The 20,002-nt window shown below is 30.2% G+C and overlaps 1 protein-coding gene across 1 annotated transcript in view; it reads left to right on the forward strand.

Moving 5' to 3' along the window:
• The window catches only part of LOC129960554 (probable G-protein coupled receptor 158), a 101,198-nt gene that overhangs the window by 72,038 nt on the left and 9,158 nt on the right, over nucleotides 1-20,002 (forward strand). The window contains exons 7-11 of the mRNA XM_056074041.1: nucleotides 6,890-6,999; nucleotides 9,565-9,800; nucleotides 13,279-13,420; nucleotides 13,512-13,617; nucleotides 17,466-17,648. Coding sequence (XP_055930016.1) covers nucleotides 6,890-6,999; nucleotides 9,565-9,800; nucleotides 13,279-13,420; nucleotides 13,512-13,617; nucleotides 17,466-17,648 — 777 coding nt within the window. The remainder of the gene's footprint in view (nucleotides 1-6,889; nucleotides 7,000-9,564; nucleotides 9,801-13,278; nucleotides 13,421-13,511; nucleotides 13,618-17,465; nucleotides 17,649-20,002) is intronic.

Genomic DNA, 20,002 nt, shown 5'->3' on the forward strand with positions numbered 1-20,002 from the left:
GTGTGGAATATAATAGTCACAAATAAAATTCAATTTTCGTTTCTGAATTTTCTCCTGGGAAACAGGTTGGTATTCCCTATTATCCCAGAAAATTTTCACAGCATGTAGCATCAACATATTTTTAATTTAATAAAACATATAAATGTCATGTATTTGAAATAATTATCATTCGACAGAATGTAATACACAATCTAGGAGAAGGGTAATGTAGCATCATGACAATAATGCTTATCATTTTTTAATCAAATTGACAATCACATTTTTAAAAAATTTGCCACATGATCAATACAAATATTGTTTTTCACATATAAAAATTAGTTATTAATAAGTGTTTGAAGCCGTTTGACGACAAGTATGGAAACCAGGGAAACAGATGTCGAGGAAGAAGAAAATGTGATGCTGATGAAGATAATGATTTTGAATTTTTTCAGCTAGAAACAGTGGTTATGGAGACGAAGAAGCGGCTTGTCTTGAATAATTCAGAATTGATTTTTGTATTAAATAAAAATGTTTATTTTTATTTAATTCAAAAATGTGTATTTTTGTATTAAAAAATATACATTTAAAATAAAAATTTATATTTTGTCGATTATATTGGTGTCATAATGAATATTCTTTATCTGATGTCTGCAGAACTGATGGAGTTGATGGTGGTCAAACTGATGTGACAGGTTTGAAGGCACCGATTTAACAAATTCAAAATTCGTTTTGGGGGTTAATGGTAATTTGTGATTTCCGATCGTCAAATAAAAACTGTATTACCAGGTGCTGTTGTTGAAGCAAATTATGTTGCAGTTAAATTACTTTTTCACATAGTGTAAATTTCAAAGTAACATGAGTGGAATTGGAGATTAAACACTCTGTTTGAAATGGGAGCTCTATTTTCTACAAGTAACTGCCATTCTTTTTTTTTTTTCATTTTAAAGTGTGTTTTTAAATCTTAGATGTTTCCTTTGATTTGTCATAATATTCAATCATTTCTGTATTTATGAAATTCCTTTTCCAACAAAAAAATTGAAAGATTGATCGGAAATTACTCCATATTGCAGGAATTGAGTAGATATGACAACTTATATCGATATTCCATGAAATCGACTATCTGAAATTACAAATTTGTATTGAATAATAGTAAAAAAGAGATACTTTGGGGTTATCAAGAACGGGCAATAAAACAAATTCTAAGGCAATATGCAGTCGTTTTCTGTCATTTCAATTACATTATCTTCAAACCAATTCGTTACTGTGATCAGAAGCTAAAACATGCATCCCCAATTGCCCCATAGTGTCTGGGGTAATTGGGAACACACCAACATAATTATGAACGTTTCTGTAAAGAAGACTAGTTAATTAATAAATCAATTTGGAAAAAAATACATTGTTTAAAAAGTCCCGCAAAACATGATCATGCGCTCATAAAAATTATATACCTGTTTCCCATCCCATGCGAACCCTTTAAACTGCAAAAAATGGCAACGTTTGCATAAGTCCATCCCTGTTACCCTAATTGGCCCTATTTCACTTAGCTCTTTCAATATTAAAATTCCCATTCAAGAATAAGGCGATCCCCTGAATATCCCAGTGGAATTTCCGGCCTCCTCTGTCTAAGTACGGTTATTTGAATACCCAAGATACATGTTTTGTTCGGTACAGTGACTCATCCTGGAAGATTAAAAACCGAACCTATTGTGGTGTACAAATCCCCCTAATAGCCATCAGCTAAACAGAATCGTCTCTCATTTGAAACCCTTAAGTTTACCATCGGTTTATGCAGTTTTTAAGGGGAAGGGTGGGTAAAGAATTACTCATATGGTTGATAGAGGAACTCAGGCATTTCAGTAATCTGAGGTCTCAGGCCCTCGAAACTCCTAGGAATAATAGGATCAAGCCGAAATGTGAACGATCTTATTTAGCTTTAAAAAAGGCATTTAATATTTTCGTTAATATGGTCGACTTAAAAATAATTAAAACAGAATATTATAGCAATGTGAATTCAGCTATATTAATTTTTGTAAGGTTCTATGTTAGGATTTGAGATTCATCCGAATCCGGAAATATGTTCAAGAATGAGAATATAAATCCATCCGGAATGAGAATTATCAATATGAGAATACCATCAGGAATGAGAATATCAATCCAGCAATGAACATTTAAAATAATTGTACTGGACATTTATTTCCAACAGTAAAATCTGAAATTATTATTAAGTTGTAATTTATTGAATATTTTAAGGGTGGATTGGAAGCACAAAAAGACGGAAATATTTTTGTAAAACTTGTACAGCAAAGTATATGAAATTTTCGCAACAATGGATTGAGAATTCCATTAAACCTGATTTTTAAAACTGTATAAAATATCTGATTATTAACTTTTTGTAAGAAATTTTTGACGAGAATTTTAACAAATATTATTTTGTTAAAGATCTTACGAGGGGGGGATAAAACGTTTTCGGTCTGATCTAAAAATGTCGCTCCCGGCATAACTTTGACTAAATCACTTCAAAGTACAGTCTTTATTTAATATTTCTTGCGTATTTTAAAAGTTTTGTGTTCAGTTGTTTTCATACTGTGCTGTTATAAAATAGTTTTCTTTTGATTTTAGCCGAGTATGGAGAAAACAAAAGTGCGAGCTGTGATAAAATATTTTTTTAAAAAAATTCTTGTCCCCAACGGATATTATAACTTAAAAAAGATACACTTAGATACACTGGGGGAATCTGTTCTTTGATAAAACATGGGTTGTAGACTTTAAACATGGTCGTACAGGCATTCTGGATGCGAAGCGTTCTGGAAGACCAAAAATCAACCACTGCAGATGAAATCGTTAGGAAAGTTCACAAAAATATTATGAATGATCGCCGAATGAAATTGATAGATATTGCTGAGTCTGTTGGTATATCCAAAAAATGAACATATCATATTTTAATCGATACTTTGGATACAATAAAGTTATCAGCAAGATGGGTGCCGCGTTTGCTGAACTTAGTTGAAAAACTGCAGCGCTTGATGATATCGGAGCTGTACAGTTCAAATTCAATTGAATTTTTGAAGCGTTCCCTTACTGTGGATGAGACATGGGTAGATCACTATACTCCAGAGACCAAACAGCAATCAAAACAGTGGATAGCAAAGGATGAATCAGCACCAAAAAAAGCAAAAAGTGCGCCATCTGCTGCAAAGGTTATGGCATCAGCTTTTGGGGGATGTCAAGGGAATTTTATTTTTGGATTATCTAGAAAGAGGCAGAACCATCAATGCTGAATAATATACCAATCTTTCGGATAAATTGCATTCCAAAATCAAAGAAAAAAACCCAGGTTTGGCGAAGAAGAAAGTCCTGTCTTACCAGGACAATGCTCCCGTCCACAAAGCTGTCATTGTGATGGCAAAACTTCATAAACTGAAGTTTGAAATTCTTTCTCGTGCACCCTATTCTCCTGATATGATCCCCTCGGATCTCTTCCCCTACTCGAAAAAATTTCTGGCTGGAAGGAAATTCTGTTCTGATATCGAAGTCATGTCAGCGATGAATGCTTACTTTGAGACCTTAGAAGAAAGCTCTTACAGAGAGAGGATCCAAGCATTGCCGAACCGCTGGAGCAAGTGTATGTCTTTAGAAGAAGACTTTGTTAAAATATAAAGCAATCATTAAACAGAATTTTTTTATTTTCCTTGTTAGGTCAGAAACTTTTCTACCCACCCTCGTATCTTCTAGTGAATACAACATGAACTAAATTGAACTCTTAGTACATTTTGCAGTTTCATTTATACTTTATGATGAAAAAAATTCAACTTCAGTATAGATTCAACGAAGTATACATCTTTTAATCATCTTTTTCTACTTAAGTATTAAACAACTTTTTTATAAAATCTTTACACTCATAATTTGTTGCTTTAAATTTTATTTCCTTGCAGCATGTAAAAGGTGTGATGCTTAAAATTTTTTCTAAGACTTCTTAATCTTTTTGTCCATTAAGAAAGCAATTACTAAAAGTAAAAATGAAACTAATTTTCTATTAATTCATTTTGACTTAATCTAATAACCTGCGTTTTCTGTCAGATACTCAACACTGAATAAATTAAAGGAATTCCTTAAAAATTTAGGAATGCTATTGAGTTTCAACTCGGAGGTAACTTATTTCAATAACAGAAAATTAAAAAAATAAAAATTACCTGCTTAGAAGCAACAGTTCCCTTAAAATTTTGAAATTATAAACGCTCATTAAAATAGCGGTACTGGAGGAAACGTATAAAATGTTTTCTGAAATAATTACCGCTTAGTATGAATCTTAGATACAAAAAGAAACCTGTAAAAAAAAGTTAATTAAGAAGTTTTAAACTCACCCTTGTGTTGCTATTCTAAATAACCGATCTTCTTTAATTTTAATTATTTTCTACATTTACATCTTGAAATCTATTGTTTCTCGAGCTTACTACTAGGTAGCATTATTGGAATAAAGATAAAATTTACTATCATTAATAGTTAACTAATAATTAAGTTCTGAAAATATTAAAGTAGTGCATTGCTATCCATCGAGAATACTCAAATGTGCAAAATCTTAGACTTCTAGCACAATAAAAAGTGAGTGAACTGATATTTCAGTCTCATATAAATTAATTCACTTCCTTTCTTTGCTGTTCTCGGAATAATAACAACTGAAGTGCAAATATTTTTATGATTCCTACTAATAAGTAAATTCTATAATGTTACGAATACAGAATGTTACCTCGTTTCTGTATTGCTATGAATGCAGTTTTTAACGTGCATGACAGAAAACAAAAGAGACAGAGAGAGAGAGAGAGAGAGAGAGAGAGAGGCCAGATATACTCTAAATTTAAATTCAATGTGAGAACTAAGGCTTTAGTTTCATTTAACAAGAAAATTATTTCATCATACTCTTCAGCATAAGCTACATTTTGCTAGTGATTAATGATTATATACCAATATTTTATTCACAATATGTATATAGCACACAACCAGAAGCTGCAAGAAAAAAAAAGAAATTCAGAAAAAGAAAATAATCTCTAGATCTGTTTAGTGGACTGCAACTGTGAGTCATTAATGTAGATGTTCGCAATTGAATCATTATTTTTAAAAGTTAAATTCTTTTCACTTAAATCAGAAAATATTCTGTTTCTTTTATAAATGAAAAATTTAATCAAAAATCGGGAAACAATCTCTTAGTATTGTATCAAATTTTCTTTCTGAGTGAAGAGATTACCCTCCCAAAAAAGGAAGAAAAGGAATCTTTTGGATGAAATCCAAAACTGCAAAGGCCAAAAGGAAATCTGTGAAGATACTGAACCAACAAACGATGTTCTTAAATTTATTTTCTTTTGATTCTTTTGCCAAAAAATGCAGTTGTATCCTTAAGAGTTCAAAAAATAAATATTATATTCCTAAATAATAAGGAACAGAGAAAAAACTTTTATGCTACTTAAACTCGTAATAAAAGAATTCCTTATTATTTCTAAATATTTTTATTATATACCCAAGATTTAAAATAAATATTTCTAAATCTTGGGTAGATCAAAACAACCGCATTGATTTCAAATGACTCTAATTTTTTTTAAAACAATAATAGGATGAAAACTTTCACCACCAAGCCTAAGAAAGCCTGAAGTTTAATTTGTATGCATAATAATTGCTTACTGTGACTATCATTTGTCACATAAATGGCATTTAAGCAGTGGCGTAGCGAGAGTAATTGGGACCTGGGTGCAATATGATTATTTTCGTCCTACTTCGTCATCAGTGGTTTATCAAATGTAAATAGCCACCGGGGCATAGCATTATATTTTCGCTTTTTTTATCATATGTAGCTTTAAAATGTGACATAAACTTACTAATATCCTGGGAGAGTGGCGACTTAGGCATTTATTACCCTTGTCCCTCGATCGATACGCCACTAATAGTCCATTGCATTACCATGTGAATCATTCTCTACCCTTACCCTCAGTTCGTTCACTGTTCTACTCAAAAGGGGCCTTTAAGACAGAGTCTATGACTTTTTCAGATGAAATTATGACAAAAGAAAAAAATTCTAAAGATTTAGTTAACCACACGCAGAGCATGCATGTGGCTATCGAATGAAAATCAACGGCTGTGAATTTTCTCCACAGTGTCAGGAATGACATGGATGTTTCCCATGTCACTAAAAGTAATCATTAAGCGCTCAAACAAAACTTTAAACTTCTTTTTGTATTTTATTTCAATTTCGTCTTTCTATCCTTTCATTACAAAAAAAAATTATAACCATTTATAATCGAAGCAATGCTTTTGAATTACTTTGTATTTTTTCAAATATGTTTGCTAGTTTTTTTAAAATTTTCTTAAAGATAAAGTAATGATTCATTAACGGAGTATTTCTTTTCTTTTGTATACCATTCAACGTCAGTTCAGATATAGTAATTCCAGTCCATTTCAAATATTCAAAAGATAATTTACTTCTAAATCCTGCGCATATATGCATTTCGTTTATAAAATGTGAGTAGATATATTGCCCATATAATTATGAACATTTATATATTGTTTTATATCTCAATATTTGAATCATGCATTTTTATATATTATGACATCAGAGTCACCTGGTTACGTCATATGCGCATATCATTTGACTTTCGGCACTACGCAATCTTGCGCTATGTTGTCGCTTCTATCCGTTTTCCACTTGCAAAATGCACTGTGGATTCCAAAATTAAGTAGGAGGATTCTCTTGTAAGTTGTACATCAAGGTCACGAATCGACTCCATCATTCTGCAGTATATTTTCCCTTTAAGGTTTTAAAAGTAAAAAAAATAATGAATTTATTGTTTTAAACTAAGTGTAAATATCACCGCTCAAATTTAGATTTACCTAAAGCTAAAATGGTTAAACTTAATATTTTTTACAGGTAATTATTCGTTATTTTGAGCCAAGTGTTATTACTTGCATGTTGGAACCATGGTTTCGAGGGTTGGGCTTCGCAATATGCTACGGAGCCATAACATTGAAAATATACAGGTAATCTATTTTCAGATTTTTTAAATACATTTTAATCAATATAGTAATATAATAATATCTATTGTAATGAGAACTTTAGCAATGGAAACATTTTTTTTACCTTCATAGCTGTTTACACCGAAGCTAGTTACGAGATTTCTTTTTATCGTACACACAATTCAAATGTTATGCAAAATGACTTTTTAAAAGATGTTTTCTAGAAGATGTGTGGTTAGTTACTAGCTCCTTTTAGTATATTTTTCAATATTCATATTTGAAATTTTTTCTGTTTTTGATAAAAAATAAATAAATGAAATAAAAATAATAAATAATAAATGATGAATGATAATAATAATGAAATAAAAAAATAAAAAATAAAATAAATTAAAAATCGTCTATGTCCATTTTTTAATTTTAGCTTTTAACTTAATTTTAGAAATCGTCTCAATTAATATTGGATTATAAAAAAATCATGATCTTCTCAAAGATTTACCATAGAAAAACAAGAAATGCTAATCCGTCGATAAGAAAATTATCGTTACCATCGATGAAACAAATGATTGTGAAATCTAGATTCAAAATCTAGATTTCACAATCAAAACAAAGTGACAGAACCCGATGACATTAATATAAAAATTATATGATACATTTGCAATTAGTTCAACGAATAGTTAAATTATTTTGATTTAAGTATCTATGAACAGCGCAAGTGAATAAATTATACGTGTGTAAGACTATGGAAGTCGATAGGAATAACATAAAAGGAGTAATTGAAACACTAAATACAGGAGACAGATGTGTAATCCCTACCCCAATTGATTTATACACTGGGGACCACAGGGCATCCCCTCCTGTCAAATAGAAGCGAGGATAAAAGCTGACGTATTGGGGAGCATTCTGTCCTACATCCTGTATTAATCCACCCCCAATCACCCAAGTTTATCCCTATAGTTAGTTTACTGCTCCCTCAAATATGAGCAACGCATAAGGATCTTCAAGGGGCTAAAAACAAAACCAGAGCAGTTGCAGTTCTTAATGTATGTTCACGCTTATCCACAAGAGAACATTAGAAAAATAAAAGGAGATATTTAATAATAAAGTTACATAACAAAAATGTGTAAAGCGAAGTAAATCTCAAGCAAGAAAATCTCCAAAGCAGAAGGTAAACTTAATTCTCGAATTAATTTGCTTGATTATCTGACAAAAAAAAAAAAAGCACTGAATTAGGTTCATATCGAAAATTCAACCTACTCTATGATGCAGGCAGGAAGAATAATTCAGTGTAAATTACTGTAATAGAAAGAAATTATCATTAGATAAACTAAAAAATGCTGCATATTTACTATTGAGAGTAAAATAATTGAGAGGGGGGAAAAAACTGGATACCTCAAGTTAGGAATATTCTCACTTAGCTAAAAAGTCTACCCTAAGGAGTTTTCTTTTTTTCTGATTTTTATTCCTTCTGAGAAATCTCTATATTTTCTTGGTTTTTTTTAAAAAAATTCTTCATAGAAAAACATTAAGAGATTTATTAAATGCATATTAAAAACGTAGCATCATCTGCGATCTAAAATGGGTTTTAGTTTTAAGTTCTAGTTATATTAACATTCCATTTTAAAGCAACTCTAAAACTATTTTGGGATAGATCTCGTCATTTTTAATCGAGGTGAGATGAAGAGGAGGAAAACTAATTTTGTGTAAATTATTATTGTTAGTGATACAGTATATCAGAGCCTTGTTATATTTCAAAGTCATTTGCGTTTTTTTTTTTTTTTTTTTTTTTTTAACTTAGTAAAAACCGAAGAAAAAATGATAAATAAAAGAATTTGGCTCCACTGAAAAGATGAAGTTTGAATTTTAAGATGGCATTAAAATATTTCTTGCAAAATAGTTTCTCTTGACATTACTGTAGAAAAATAGAGAGATTTCTGTTAATTTCTAATTACTTAAATATCTAACTAACTTTCGACCTATGAAAAGTTGGCGTTATTCCTTCTCTTTTCCAAAAGAATAAACGTGCAACATTTGATTGAAAATGGCCCAGTCACCTAGGAGAAGATGTCGAACATGCATACATACATACATACGTACATATTTACATACATACAGGCATACATACGTACATACATATTTACATACATACATATAGGCATACATACGTACATACATATAGGCATACATACGTACATACATATTTACATACATACATACAGGCATACATACGTACATACATATTTACATGCATGTATGCATCCATATATGCATGCATACATACACATTTACATGCATACATAAATCCATTTATGCATACATATTTACATGCATGCATACATACATACATACATTGAATTTTGTTCATATTAATAAATGCTTTAAAACATATTCCAACTTATATCATCGCAATGGTTTTAAAATGAATTTTGCATATACTGATCTTTTATAATGTATAAAAAGAAGACAGGAACCATCGTGGAGTAATGTCATATCTTTTGTTCATGAAAGTTTTAGATTTAAGGATAAACTGTAACAGTATGTAAATAAATGAGTTTCTGGTACACTTTATTATCTTTCTTTTTTCTACTTTAGGATTCTGGCTGAATTTCAGACAAGGAAAGCCCACAGAGTTTGTGTCAGAGATAAAGATTTGCTCAAATATCTTATGGGTATCATTACAGTAGTAATTGGGTATCTGCTGGCCTGGACTGCAGTAATAATAGATAACATGAATGAAGGCTACAGCGTTGTTTCTCACGAGCAAACTTCAATGGGCTTAAAGTACGTCATCTGCCGAGCGCTTTGGTGGGACTACGTCACAGAAGTCGGTGAGACGACGTCATTTATAAATTCAGTTCGTTCGCGCTCTACCTGATTTTAAGAAACCAATTTCGTAGCTAACACGCTAAAAAAAAAATTTAAAGATTTCTTTGTTCAAACTCTTTACATTAAAATGTTTGGAATCATTTTAATAAGAAAGAATTAGAAATTAGTTGTACAACTTTAACTAAAATTATATAAATTAAAAAAAAACATTACAAACAGCAGCATTTTTTTTATAAAGAAGTCGTTTGTTTCTTGATAGGCCGAAAAAGTAAAGTACAGATATTTATTGTTTGTTGACAAAACCGAATGTTGATTAATTCATAAAGTAATTTTTGCTGCATCAGATATATTGTGCTGAATTACATAATTTTCATATCATATTATCTTTCATGCGAAATATTTAAATGCCTCTTAAGCCTCTTAATGCCTTAAGCTTAAAGCTACTTATAGCCTTTAAGCCTTAAGCTTATTATGCCTCTTAAGAATGAGTATTTATTTTGTGATAACTCATAAAATTCTATGATTTCTATAACATTTTCAGACATGATATTGAATCCTTAAAACTGTAAATATACAATCTTAAAATGTATTTCGTACTTTTTACTCTTTAATGGGAATTAAAAACTTCTTTCCAAAGATTTTCTACGATTAGGCAATTAAATAATTACGGTATCGCTTTAGTTTTACTTTAAACAACAACAAAAATGAACGGTGGGAGGAATTTTAATTTTCTTTCTATGATTAATTTTAGTGTACGATACTTTGAACTTATTCAATTTAAAGAACTGGAATGAAATTCATTTTAATATAAACTTCAAAAATTGTGTTAGAAATCTTAAGTAATAGGTCCTTATATATGAAATAATTATTAAATATATCCAGGAAATAAGATGATATAAATTAAATGAATATAAAAATGGTCAATAACCTATGCCATGTAATGTTTTAAAATCAAGACTAAATATACGCCATATACAGGGTGATCCAAAACAGTCAAACAAGCATTTATTTCCTGAAATATTGCAACTAGACGTATACTTTCAGTTACAGAGTTTAATTAAATTGGCAACTATATGATTACAGACGGAATTCTGAAAAGATTTGTAATAAAAAAATTAAATCTATTTTTTATAAAGCTCAAATAGAGTAAGAGTTCTAGTTAGTAGAATATTTTTTACGTTCATCTATGGACTCATAAAGTTTCATAATTCTATATAAAAATTAGTAAAGATATTAAAAAGTCTCGAGACTCTTAAACTTCGAGTTTTTCGGGTGTTTTTTTTTTTTTTTTTTTTTTTTTTTTTTTGTAAAAAATATGTTTGAGTTCCATCTTTTCTGAACATTTTGGTATCAAAACCATTTTAGTATCAAAATGTTTAAACGAGTTTTTCGTTATACATTTTAGGGATAATATACATATCAGAATAGATTATCAAAAGAGTAAAATCAGAAAATAATAATGCATTCATTAATTTTTATTAAATTTAAAGAAATGATTAAATAATGCATTGAAGTTTTTTGTAAAATTTATTAAAAATTGGCATTTTTAATACCTATTCAAAATTGCATTCTTCCAACAATACTTACATATAAGTATAGCTACAGTAAGATTATGTACAATAGAAAAAATCTTCAGAATTTAAAAAATGTTCTCATTAATGAAATACATCATTTTTTCGTAAAGCTAAATATCAAGTACATAGTTAAAAGCAAAGAATTTTTCTTTTCTTTTTCGGCATTGCATTACTTTTAAGTTACCTTAAATAATCAGTTTCTCAAGTTTCTCATATCTTGCTTATGAAGTCGAAGTTGCGACTGTCGACGAATCAAAACGAAAATCATGCATGATTAGTAAATTTCCTTCAAATCATGATGATCGAATGATGTACTATAAGACAAATATTTGCATATGACAGTTTTTATATATTAAATAATTCTTCATCTCTGAAATTTTGTTTCTATCTAAATTCATGATAAGCCTTTCTAAATTTAGAAATAAACATATCTCTAGAAATTTTATAGACAGAAATGTGAAACAGCCCGGGCTCATAGATTAATGTAAGAGAAATATTTTATTAACTGACTCTTTTATACTATGGGGGCCGTATAAAAATTCATTTATTAACTTGCTAATGTAAACTTCCACAGAAACCAAAATATGCTCATACAATTATCTACCTTATTTAATAAAACTTTGTAATTGAAAATATATGTCTAGGTGCAATATTTAGAGAAATAGGCGCTCGTTCCACTTTTTTGGAAGACCCTGTATGTATAGGGAAGCCTCATAACATATTTCTAAACTGTGAGAAATTGGTATATAGTTCTAATTCAAAAAATGTTTTAAAGGAGCCAAATAATTGTATTTTATGTTGTTTGAGACCATGAATGCCTTTCTGAACTATAAAATATAATTTTTTTTTTACGTTTCTTGATCCTGTGAGTCATATCAAGGAAAATATTTTTCACACTAAGATTTGAATTTAAAAAATTTCCCTTCTGCTTCTTAAACCGACCAAGTTATGTTTTGAATATTATCATTTTAGGCGATTTTAGAGTGTTCCAATGGGCACCTCGAGGAAGATTTGCTAAAAAATGACTGGTAGTAGATCGATGTATCTGAAGATTTATTTGAAAAATTAAACTGAATGATCCGTAATTCGACCAGATTAAACCACAGAAAATCTTTTTGATTAAAATCCTGCGATATCAAGAATATTTCCTTTAATTTGACTTATAAGATCGGAGACCGTATTAAAGTTTAGAGCTTAAGTTTTCCATAGTGCATTTATTGATTCAAACAATATAAATTGTAATTCCTAACATCATTTAAAGCATTTTTCAATCTTAAGTTTACGCTTATTTTTTATTAAAATATTAAAAATTTAATATTTGGCAGCAATTATAATGAACAACTAGTATGAGTGTTATTCTGGCACAAGGATAAAAAATGATTTAAAAAATTAAACAAACAATACTGTCAGAATTACCATCTCAACTAAAGCGATATTAATCTGTCTATAACAAAATTTCCTTTTAAACTTCATTTAATTAATCAATTAAACATAACATGAAAGATGTAAACAATTCGGAAAAACATGAAAATATAAAAACTGTATAAGGTGTATTTTGGAACATTATGAAATAGTAACAAAAGTTTTTAAAACACTTGATCGTTTAATTCAAATCTGTCGTAAATGCTTAAACACTTACCTTTCGTACTTCATCTTCATTCAAATTTTTCATCAGAGCCAGAACATGCCTTTGCTATTTCATCCTTAATTTAAATTCATCTTTAATAATAAAACATTTACATTTGTTTCTTCATCCTCCCCTCCCGTATTAATGCTAGACAACATTGCTAATGATATTTAATGATATCAATATCAATCTCATCTAGTATTAATAATGATGACACTGATAATGAGATTTAAATAATTTATGCCCTCATAAATTTTAAATACTTTTTTTACTTATCAGGTGAACTTCTTTTTCTGCTGTTCGGGGTGTTTCTCACATACAAAATACGCAATGCAAGGTCTGATTGTTTCCATGAGAAGGAAACTTTGGCTTGGTCAATATACGTTGAAGCTCTGGTCTCACTGCTTATGTACTCGATAAGGTTCGTTTCGCGATGTATTCTGAAATAATTTCTTCTTGGTAAATAAAAATTAGTAATATTAATCGTATGTGATTTTCATTGATGTTTACAGGCATGTTGTGTGGTCCAATCTTCAGCCTGATTACATCTACCTTTTGTATTTTCTTCGCTGCCAGTGCACTGTCACTATCATCCTGTTTTTCATCTTCGCACCAAAAGTGAGAAATTTCCTTTCATTTTTCTTTTGAAAATCCTTTCATTATGAAAAATACCAACTTTTCATTATTTTTAAGAGTTTAAACATAATGCTTCTTCTCTCATACTTAAAATCCTTAATTGGACAATAAGAGTAAAAACAATGCCGTTTCACAGGTAACAATTATAAGCAGTAAATTATCTGTTATTAACAGTGCGATTATATTAACTCAATCAATGACTGACTGAATTATATAATCAATAACTGAGTGAATTATTTGTGTTTAAGTATATAACTTAACCTTGCTTTGTAACATGATATAATAATATGTTCCTTCTATGTCTTTTTTTTACACATTTGCTTACAATGACATTCTGACAGGGTCACCTAATTATAGAGTAATTTATATAGTAATCAATAACTAACTCGTTAGTAACGGTTAACTTAAAAACCCAAACAACACATAAGCAATCCGAAGCGCTTCAATTATCTTAAGTGAAACGAAATAAAATTTTGTTTCAGAACCATAATTAGCTCTAGCAAGGAGGTAAAAGACATTAGTACATCAAAAGGTTAAAGAAAAAAATATCAGGGAATAACTTTTGAAAAAAATGCATTAACAGTTTACTTCTCTGAGCAAAGGTACTTTGTAGCACTAAGTTTTTACTATGTAAAGTAACTTACATTCAGTTTATTGATTTTATTAATTGCCTTAAATTTATAAACTTCAGATTTCAGAGTAGCTATATAACATATCAAACTTGTGTCTTGCTAAATACTTTATTCAGTCTCATACGAAGTAATATATATGTAATGATATCTCTTAATCTATTTTAAATCCTAATTAATTTCCTATTTTTTATGCTAAATTAGATAATATTACTTTATTCTAAAATTTTCTTTTATTTTCTTATCCGAATTCCACTTTTTTATTTAATTATTTCTAACATCGCTCTAAAAAGTTGATGACTATTTCAATTTTCAAGTTCGAAACGAAGGATGAAAACCCCTAATAGCCACTTCTACCTTTCAAAGATGCTTAAGATTCCCTTTTCTTAATCGATAATCGATCTAAGAATCCCGTTTTAAATTGCACCCGACAGCTTTCTTGAAATGAAGGAGTGAACTGGCATCAATGTTGTTAATAATAAAGGCTCCAGATTAGGAGTAAAGATGCAGAAAGACGATGCTCAAAGAAATTCCTAATAGAATCTCTTAAAAGTACTAAGAGAAAAATTTCACAAACATTAGCTCTTGTATTCTGGAGTGAACAGACGTGTTTCGCTTTTCCTCCCCATGTACAAACCATGCTCTCCCGTGGAAAAATAAATTGAATTCTAAGATTGTCTTCTTTTTGGCTAGTCATCTGCAAAAGTATGTTACATATATATATACAAGATGTCCATTAAAGGAAAGCCTAGTTTCTATGGTAAATTATAATTTAGACTATTTACAACAAAGAGATTCCAAAGGGGAGGGACTTCATATCGTTGAAAAATAAAGTTCACAGGTTCACCCTCTACTAATTGGGGAAGAGTCACTCTTTCAATATATCCAGATAAGACACTCTTGTTATGGTAGCTTTAGTGAAAAAAAAAATGATCCGTACATTTGACGTCGAGACACAGAACAGAAAACGTTTCATTTTGAGAAATCCTTTTCATGTTGTACATAATGAAAATGTTCCTCCAAATATGAACATTATGGGTATTTACCTTCGCACTTAGATGAAACGTTGACTCATCGCTTAACATGAAACCATCTAGAAAGTCATTTTACCGCTCAAGCACTTCACACGCAAATTTTAACTGTGCATAGTCATCTGACTTTAAATCATGTAACTGGTGTGAACGTATGTGTAAACGTGCTCTTAAAATCTTCCATACTGCCGTCTTTGGCAATTGAAGTTCAAGACTTGCTTTTCGAACAGATTCCTTAGATCTACACAAGTAAAATGCTCTAACACGGTCAATATTCTGTTCAGAAACTTTTGCTCATCCCATGCTTTTCTCTTTACAAACACATCCGATCATTTCGAATTGCCTATATCACAGGCGAATGTTTTTGTCACATAGGAGATCACAATTAAACTTCACAGAAACTCACATTGAAAGAAATTACAAAATCATTCTTAGTAGATCGCAGAACACAAAACATTTTAGGCTCAGGAGTCGCCCTTTTGCACTAGAAGAAAGAAAACAGCAAAACAACAATGTTTGTTGAGCATGCGCTACAAAATTCTGCGCATGCCCTGATCGAAAATTCTTTGAATTACACCTTAATTGTGACCTTGAATCAAGTATTTAATGCTATTAAAATTTATAACTGGGGAATACTTTTATGGACTTCTTGTATATTTGTGTTTAAAAAAAGTATTTGATGCTATTAAAATTTATAACTGGCGTATTCTTTTATGTACACCTTGTATATTTGTGTTTAAACAACAGATCTGTATGCAAATTGCAAATGATCTCGGCGCCAAGTCTTTTATGATGTTCATGTCAGATAGCAATGCAATACCACGATTTTTTTTTTATTTAGGAGGTAATATGAGATAAAATTATGAGTTTTTATCGACTACTAATTAAATGAACAGAAAAAAATGTCGACTACTAAATTCAATTCTGATTTTGATAAGTACTCTTCTTTTTTATCAAAAGGAAGAGCATTTATTCATCTTCATTTCTTTATTTATTAGAAAATCAAAAGTTAATTCAAATTAATTAAATTTCTAACAATATTATTGAAAATCACAAAACTTTCACACTTGCACTTCTACCTCAGGTGATACCTAAATGCTGCAAGATCATTTCCACCAACAGAAAATACAGTTTAAGTAAGTGTTTGAAAATACACTTTTTTATGGACACCCTGTATGTATATGTAAAATAGTTTTGAAAATGAGTGACCAAAAAAGAGACAAATTTGGAATTAGCTTCAATTTATTTTTCCACGGGAGAGCATGGTTTGTACATGGGGAGGAAAAGCGGAACGCGTCTGTTCACAACAGATCAGAAGAGCGAATATTAGTGAAGTTTTTTTCCCTTAATACTTTTATTAAGAGATTCTATTAGGGATTTCTTTGAGCATCTTATTTCTTTCTGGATGTTTGTTCCTAACCTGCTCCGCTCATTATCACCAGCATTGATACCAGTTCACTTCAAGAAAGCAGCTGGGTGTAATTTAAAACGGGATTCTTAGATTGATTATCGATTAAGTAAAGGGAATCTTAAGCATCTTTGAAAGGTAGAAGTGGCCATTAGGGGTTTTCATCCCTTCGTTTTGAACTTGAAAATTGCAATGGTCATCAGTATTTTAGAACAATGTTAGAAATAATTTATTAAAAAAGTGGGATTCGGATTATTAAATAAAATAAAATTTTTGAATAAAGTAATATGGGCAAATTTAGGATAAAAATTAATCATGTTTTTTTTTCTTCTTAATTAAGAATCAGTCATGAACTTAAAAAGATATTACAATCACTGCCGACTTGCTACCAATTCTCATGTCTCCCAACACCTTGCATGAATATTATTCCTTGACTCCGACACACAAGATTCAAAGGAATTTAGATAGAATATCAACAATATTCACATACCTAAATACAAAAGCAATGTCAGAACACTTACTCATAATGTTTGCATGAAATGTCAAGAAAATGTAGGGATTGGAAAATAAAAAAATTATTTTGCTGTTGATCTATGAACCGAAAACACAGAGATGTAAAATTATGTTTCAAACAAATCTATGAAATATCGCAATTTTATCGAATTCTAAACCAGAAATTAGATACAACACTCAGAAGTTTATGATTCAGAGGGTTTGATAATACTCTTTTTTTTTTTTTTTCCTTGTCTTCCTTTCTTGTAGTTATGGTATCACGCCCGTCCCCCAGAGATCATGGATTACCAGTCGGGGCGTCAATTATCGTCATGTGGAGATGTTCGAGATCACATGCCGGAAGCGATGAAACTACATGAGGCCATTACATCAAATGGAGAAGTCGATTTTTCAGATATTAACCTCGGTGACATGGACCCTGAAGATATCCGGGTAAGTTCATTATTAGAAAATTCTGGGAGTCTTTTTACAACCAAAACTGGATTTTTCAGCTGCAATAACTATTTTTAAACAGAGAGTTGAATTAACTCGCACTACACAAAATCTCGGTATTTGATAACGGGTTTTTGCTCTTGAACCTGACATTTCCTGCATAACAATACACTTTTTTTTTTTGCTTAATTTAAAGCATTCTCCTATTTTAACTATATACCTATCCCCAGCTGTTTAAAAATAAGTTATTTATCTCAGATTAGTATGTACATTATATACGTGCATATATCGAATATCAAGTAAAGTGTTGATAATTTTTGAAATGGAATAGTAAGCATACTGTGACTAGTGAGTCGAGCGAAATCATGAATTTTTGCTTATGTGTTTTGTTTCGAGGCATTGTTACGAGATATTATCAATAGATGACTCTCAATCTTCCGAAGTTCTTTATTGAAAAATGGTAAAATTGCATTAATAATTGCATCATAAGGTTAAAAAGGTTAAGGTTAAGTTTTGGGCAATAGCATTTAGCTCAAACATCAATGGGCTTGTTTCTTTCAGATATAATTAATTCAGCTTGATATGACATTTTGTACAAATTTCCAGAACACCGTGATTTAGGGGAGGCTGTACGAGTTATCGTCAAAGAAGCCAGGTTTTCCTTTTTCTAAAAAAATATTTTGATAATTGTCATCATGTTAGCCACCAGCATGTAAGTGGACTGATAACAGGACTATTCAGATGCATGTATTTTTTCTCTATGCATCCAAATGAAAGATCGACAAAATTCAAGATCTGCAGTGAAATTAGAATAAAACATTGTCATGAATATCAAACCATTCCATTTGAGAAGTAGATAAGCTGTGCTGGTAATTTCGTTTTCATCTTGCGCTATGTAATTGATTGGAATTTGCGAGCATTTTAAAACCGTTACTTCATGATTTCGTCAGTTTTTCACTAATCAACAGCGTTTGAAAGTGAAAAGCAATACATCGATAAAATTTAACGTATGGCTTTGGTTAGTAAACTTCTTCTAACAGTAAGAAGTTTACTAACCAAAGTTTTTGCTTTGATTAAACCCTTGCAAGAAAAAATAAAATAATTGTCATTATGTATTTATTATTCCATTATAAAATGATCGATCCTTTCTTGGAAATCCCGTACACGATGGAGTTAAAAGATAATAATAAAATCGTAATAATATGAGAAACAATTCCAATGGTAATGAAGAGAATACACGTATAAGTGTTCTCATCCAAAAAATTATACAAAAAAGAGAACCTGTAAAAAAATTACGTATAAAAATTGCAAACATGCATTTGCTTCTAAAATATACATGAAATGGTGCAAGTTGAAAATTATCTACCAATAAAAACAAATAATAACTAAACTTTTACACCGCAGAGCATCAGTAAAAATATATATAAATATATCAATTAAAGATAATGTAATAAACATATGAAAAATTGGTAGTAGAACATAAATGAATGCATCTGAATGTCAAAATATCTTGAATAAACGTAAACACCGTAAAACGTAAATTGACACAAAAGCAAAACAGAGGCTTTGAGAACCATAACAGACCAACCAACAATTTTTGCTTAAATGAAATAGACCTAGATTTTCAAAAAATAAGTAAACTTTCATATAAATAAGGTAAAGTGTCATACACACTACACAGTATATGCAAAGAGTAATATTGCTTAAAAATATGTTATTCAAATATAATGAAGCTGTTGTATCATTGGACCTGTGGCAAAGTTACAGACGACATTGTTAAAAGCCGCCCATATTTCTGCAAGTAGAAACTGTACAGAGAACCATCGAGATAAGCATTTTTAGACATAAAATTTGGCATCATTTACCTGAAGAATTAAAATGACTTGCAACTGGGCAAATGGCAGCAGGTCGAAGCCAATCCTATGTAGTATAAGATTATTGAATGTAATCTTTCTAGAATTCATTTGAAATTTTCATTTTTGTAATTCCTTAGGAATTTTCGTGAAATTCGTTTAGTAGAGTCGCTTTTTTTCACATTTCAAACAGCTTCACTAATGGTTTTATCTTTTATTGTAATTTGTAATATAAAGAAAATTTATTTCGCAAGCTAAAACATTTGAGAGCAAGCAGTGACTACATTTTTCAAATGGTCAAATTTTCCATAAGTTAATTTACATTATGTGAAATCTACAGACCTAAGGCGCCAAATAACCTCAGTGTAATATTTAGTAGATATTTACGGAATACATAAAGTCATGTATTAATATCATATAAACATTATTTAAGAATTAATTGTTCCCTTAATCCAAAGGAAACTGGCAAATCAACAAATCATTTTGCGAAAGAAGAAATAA

Source organism: Argiope bruennichi, chromosome X2 (genome assembly GCF_947563725.1).
Source record: "Argiope bruennichi chromosome X2, qqArgBrue1.1, whole genome shotgun sequence".
In the NCBI taxonomy this organism is placed as follows: domain Eukaryota; kingdom Metazoa; phylum Arthropoda; class Arachnida; order Araneae; family Araneidae; genus Argiope; species Argiope bruennichi.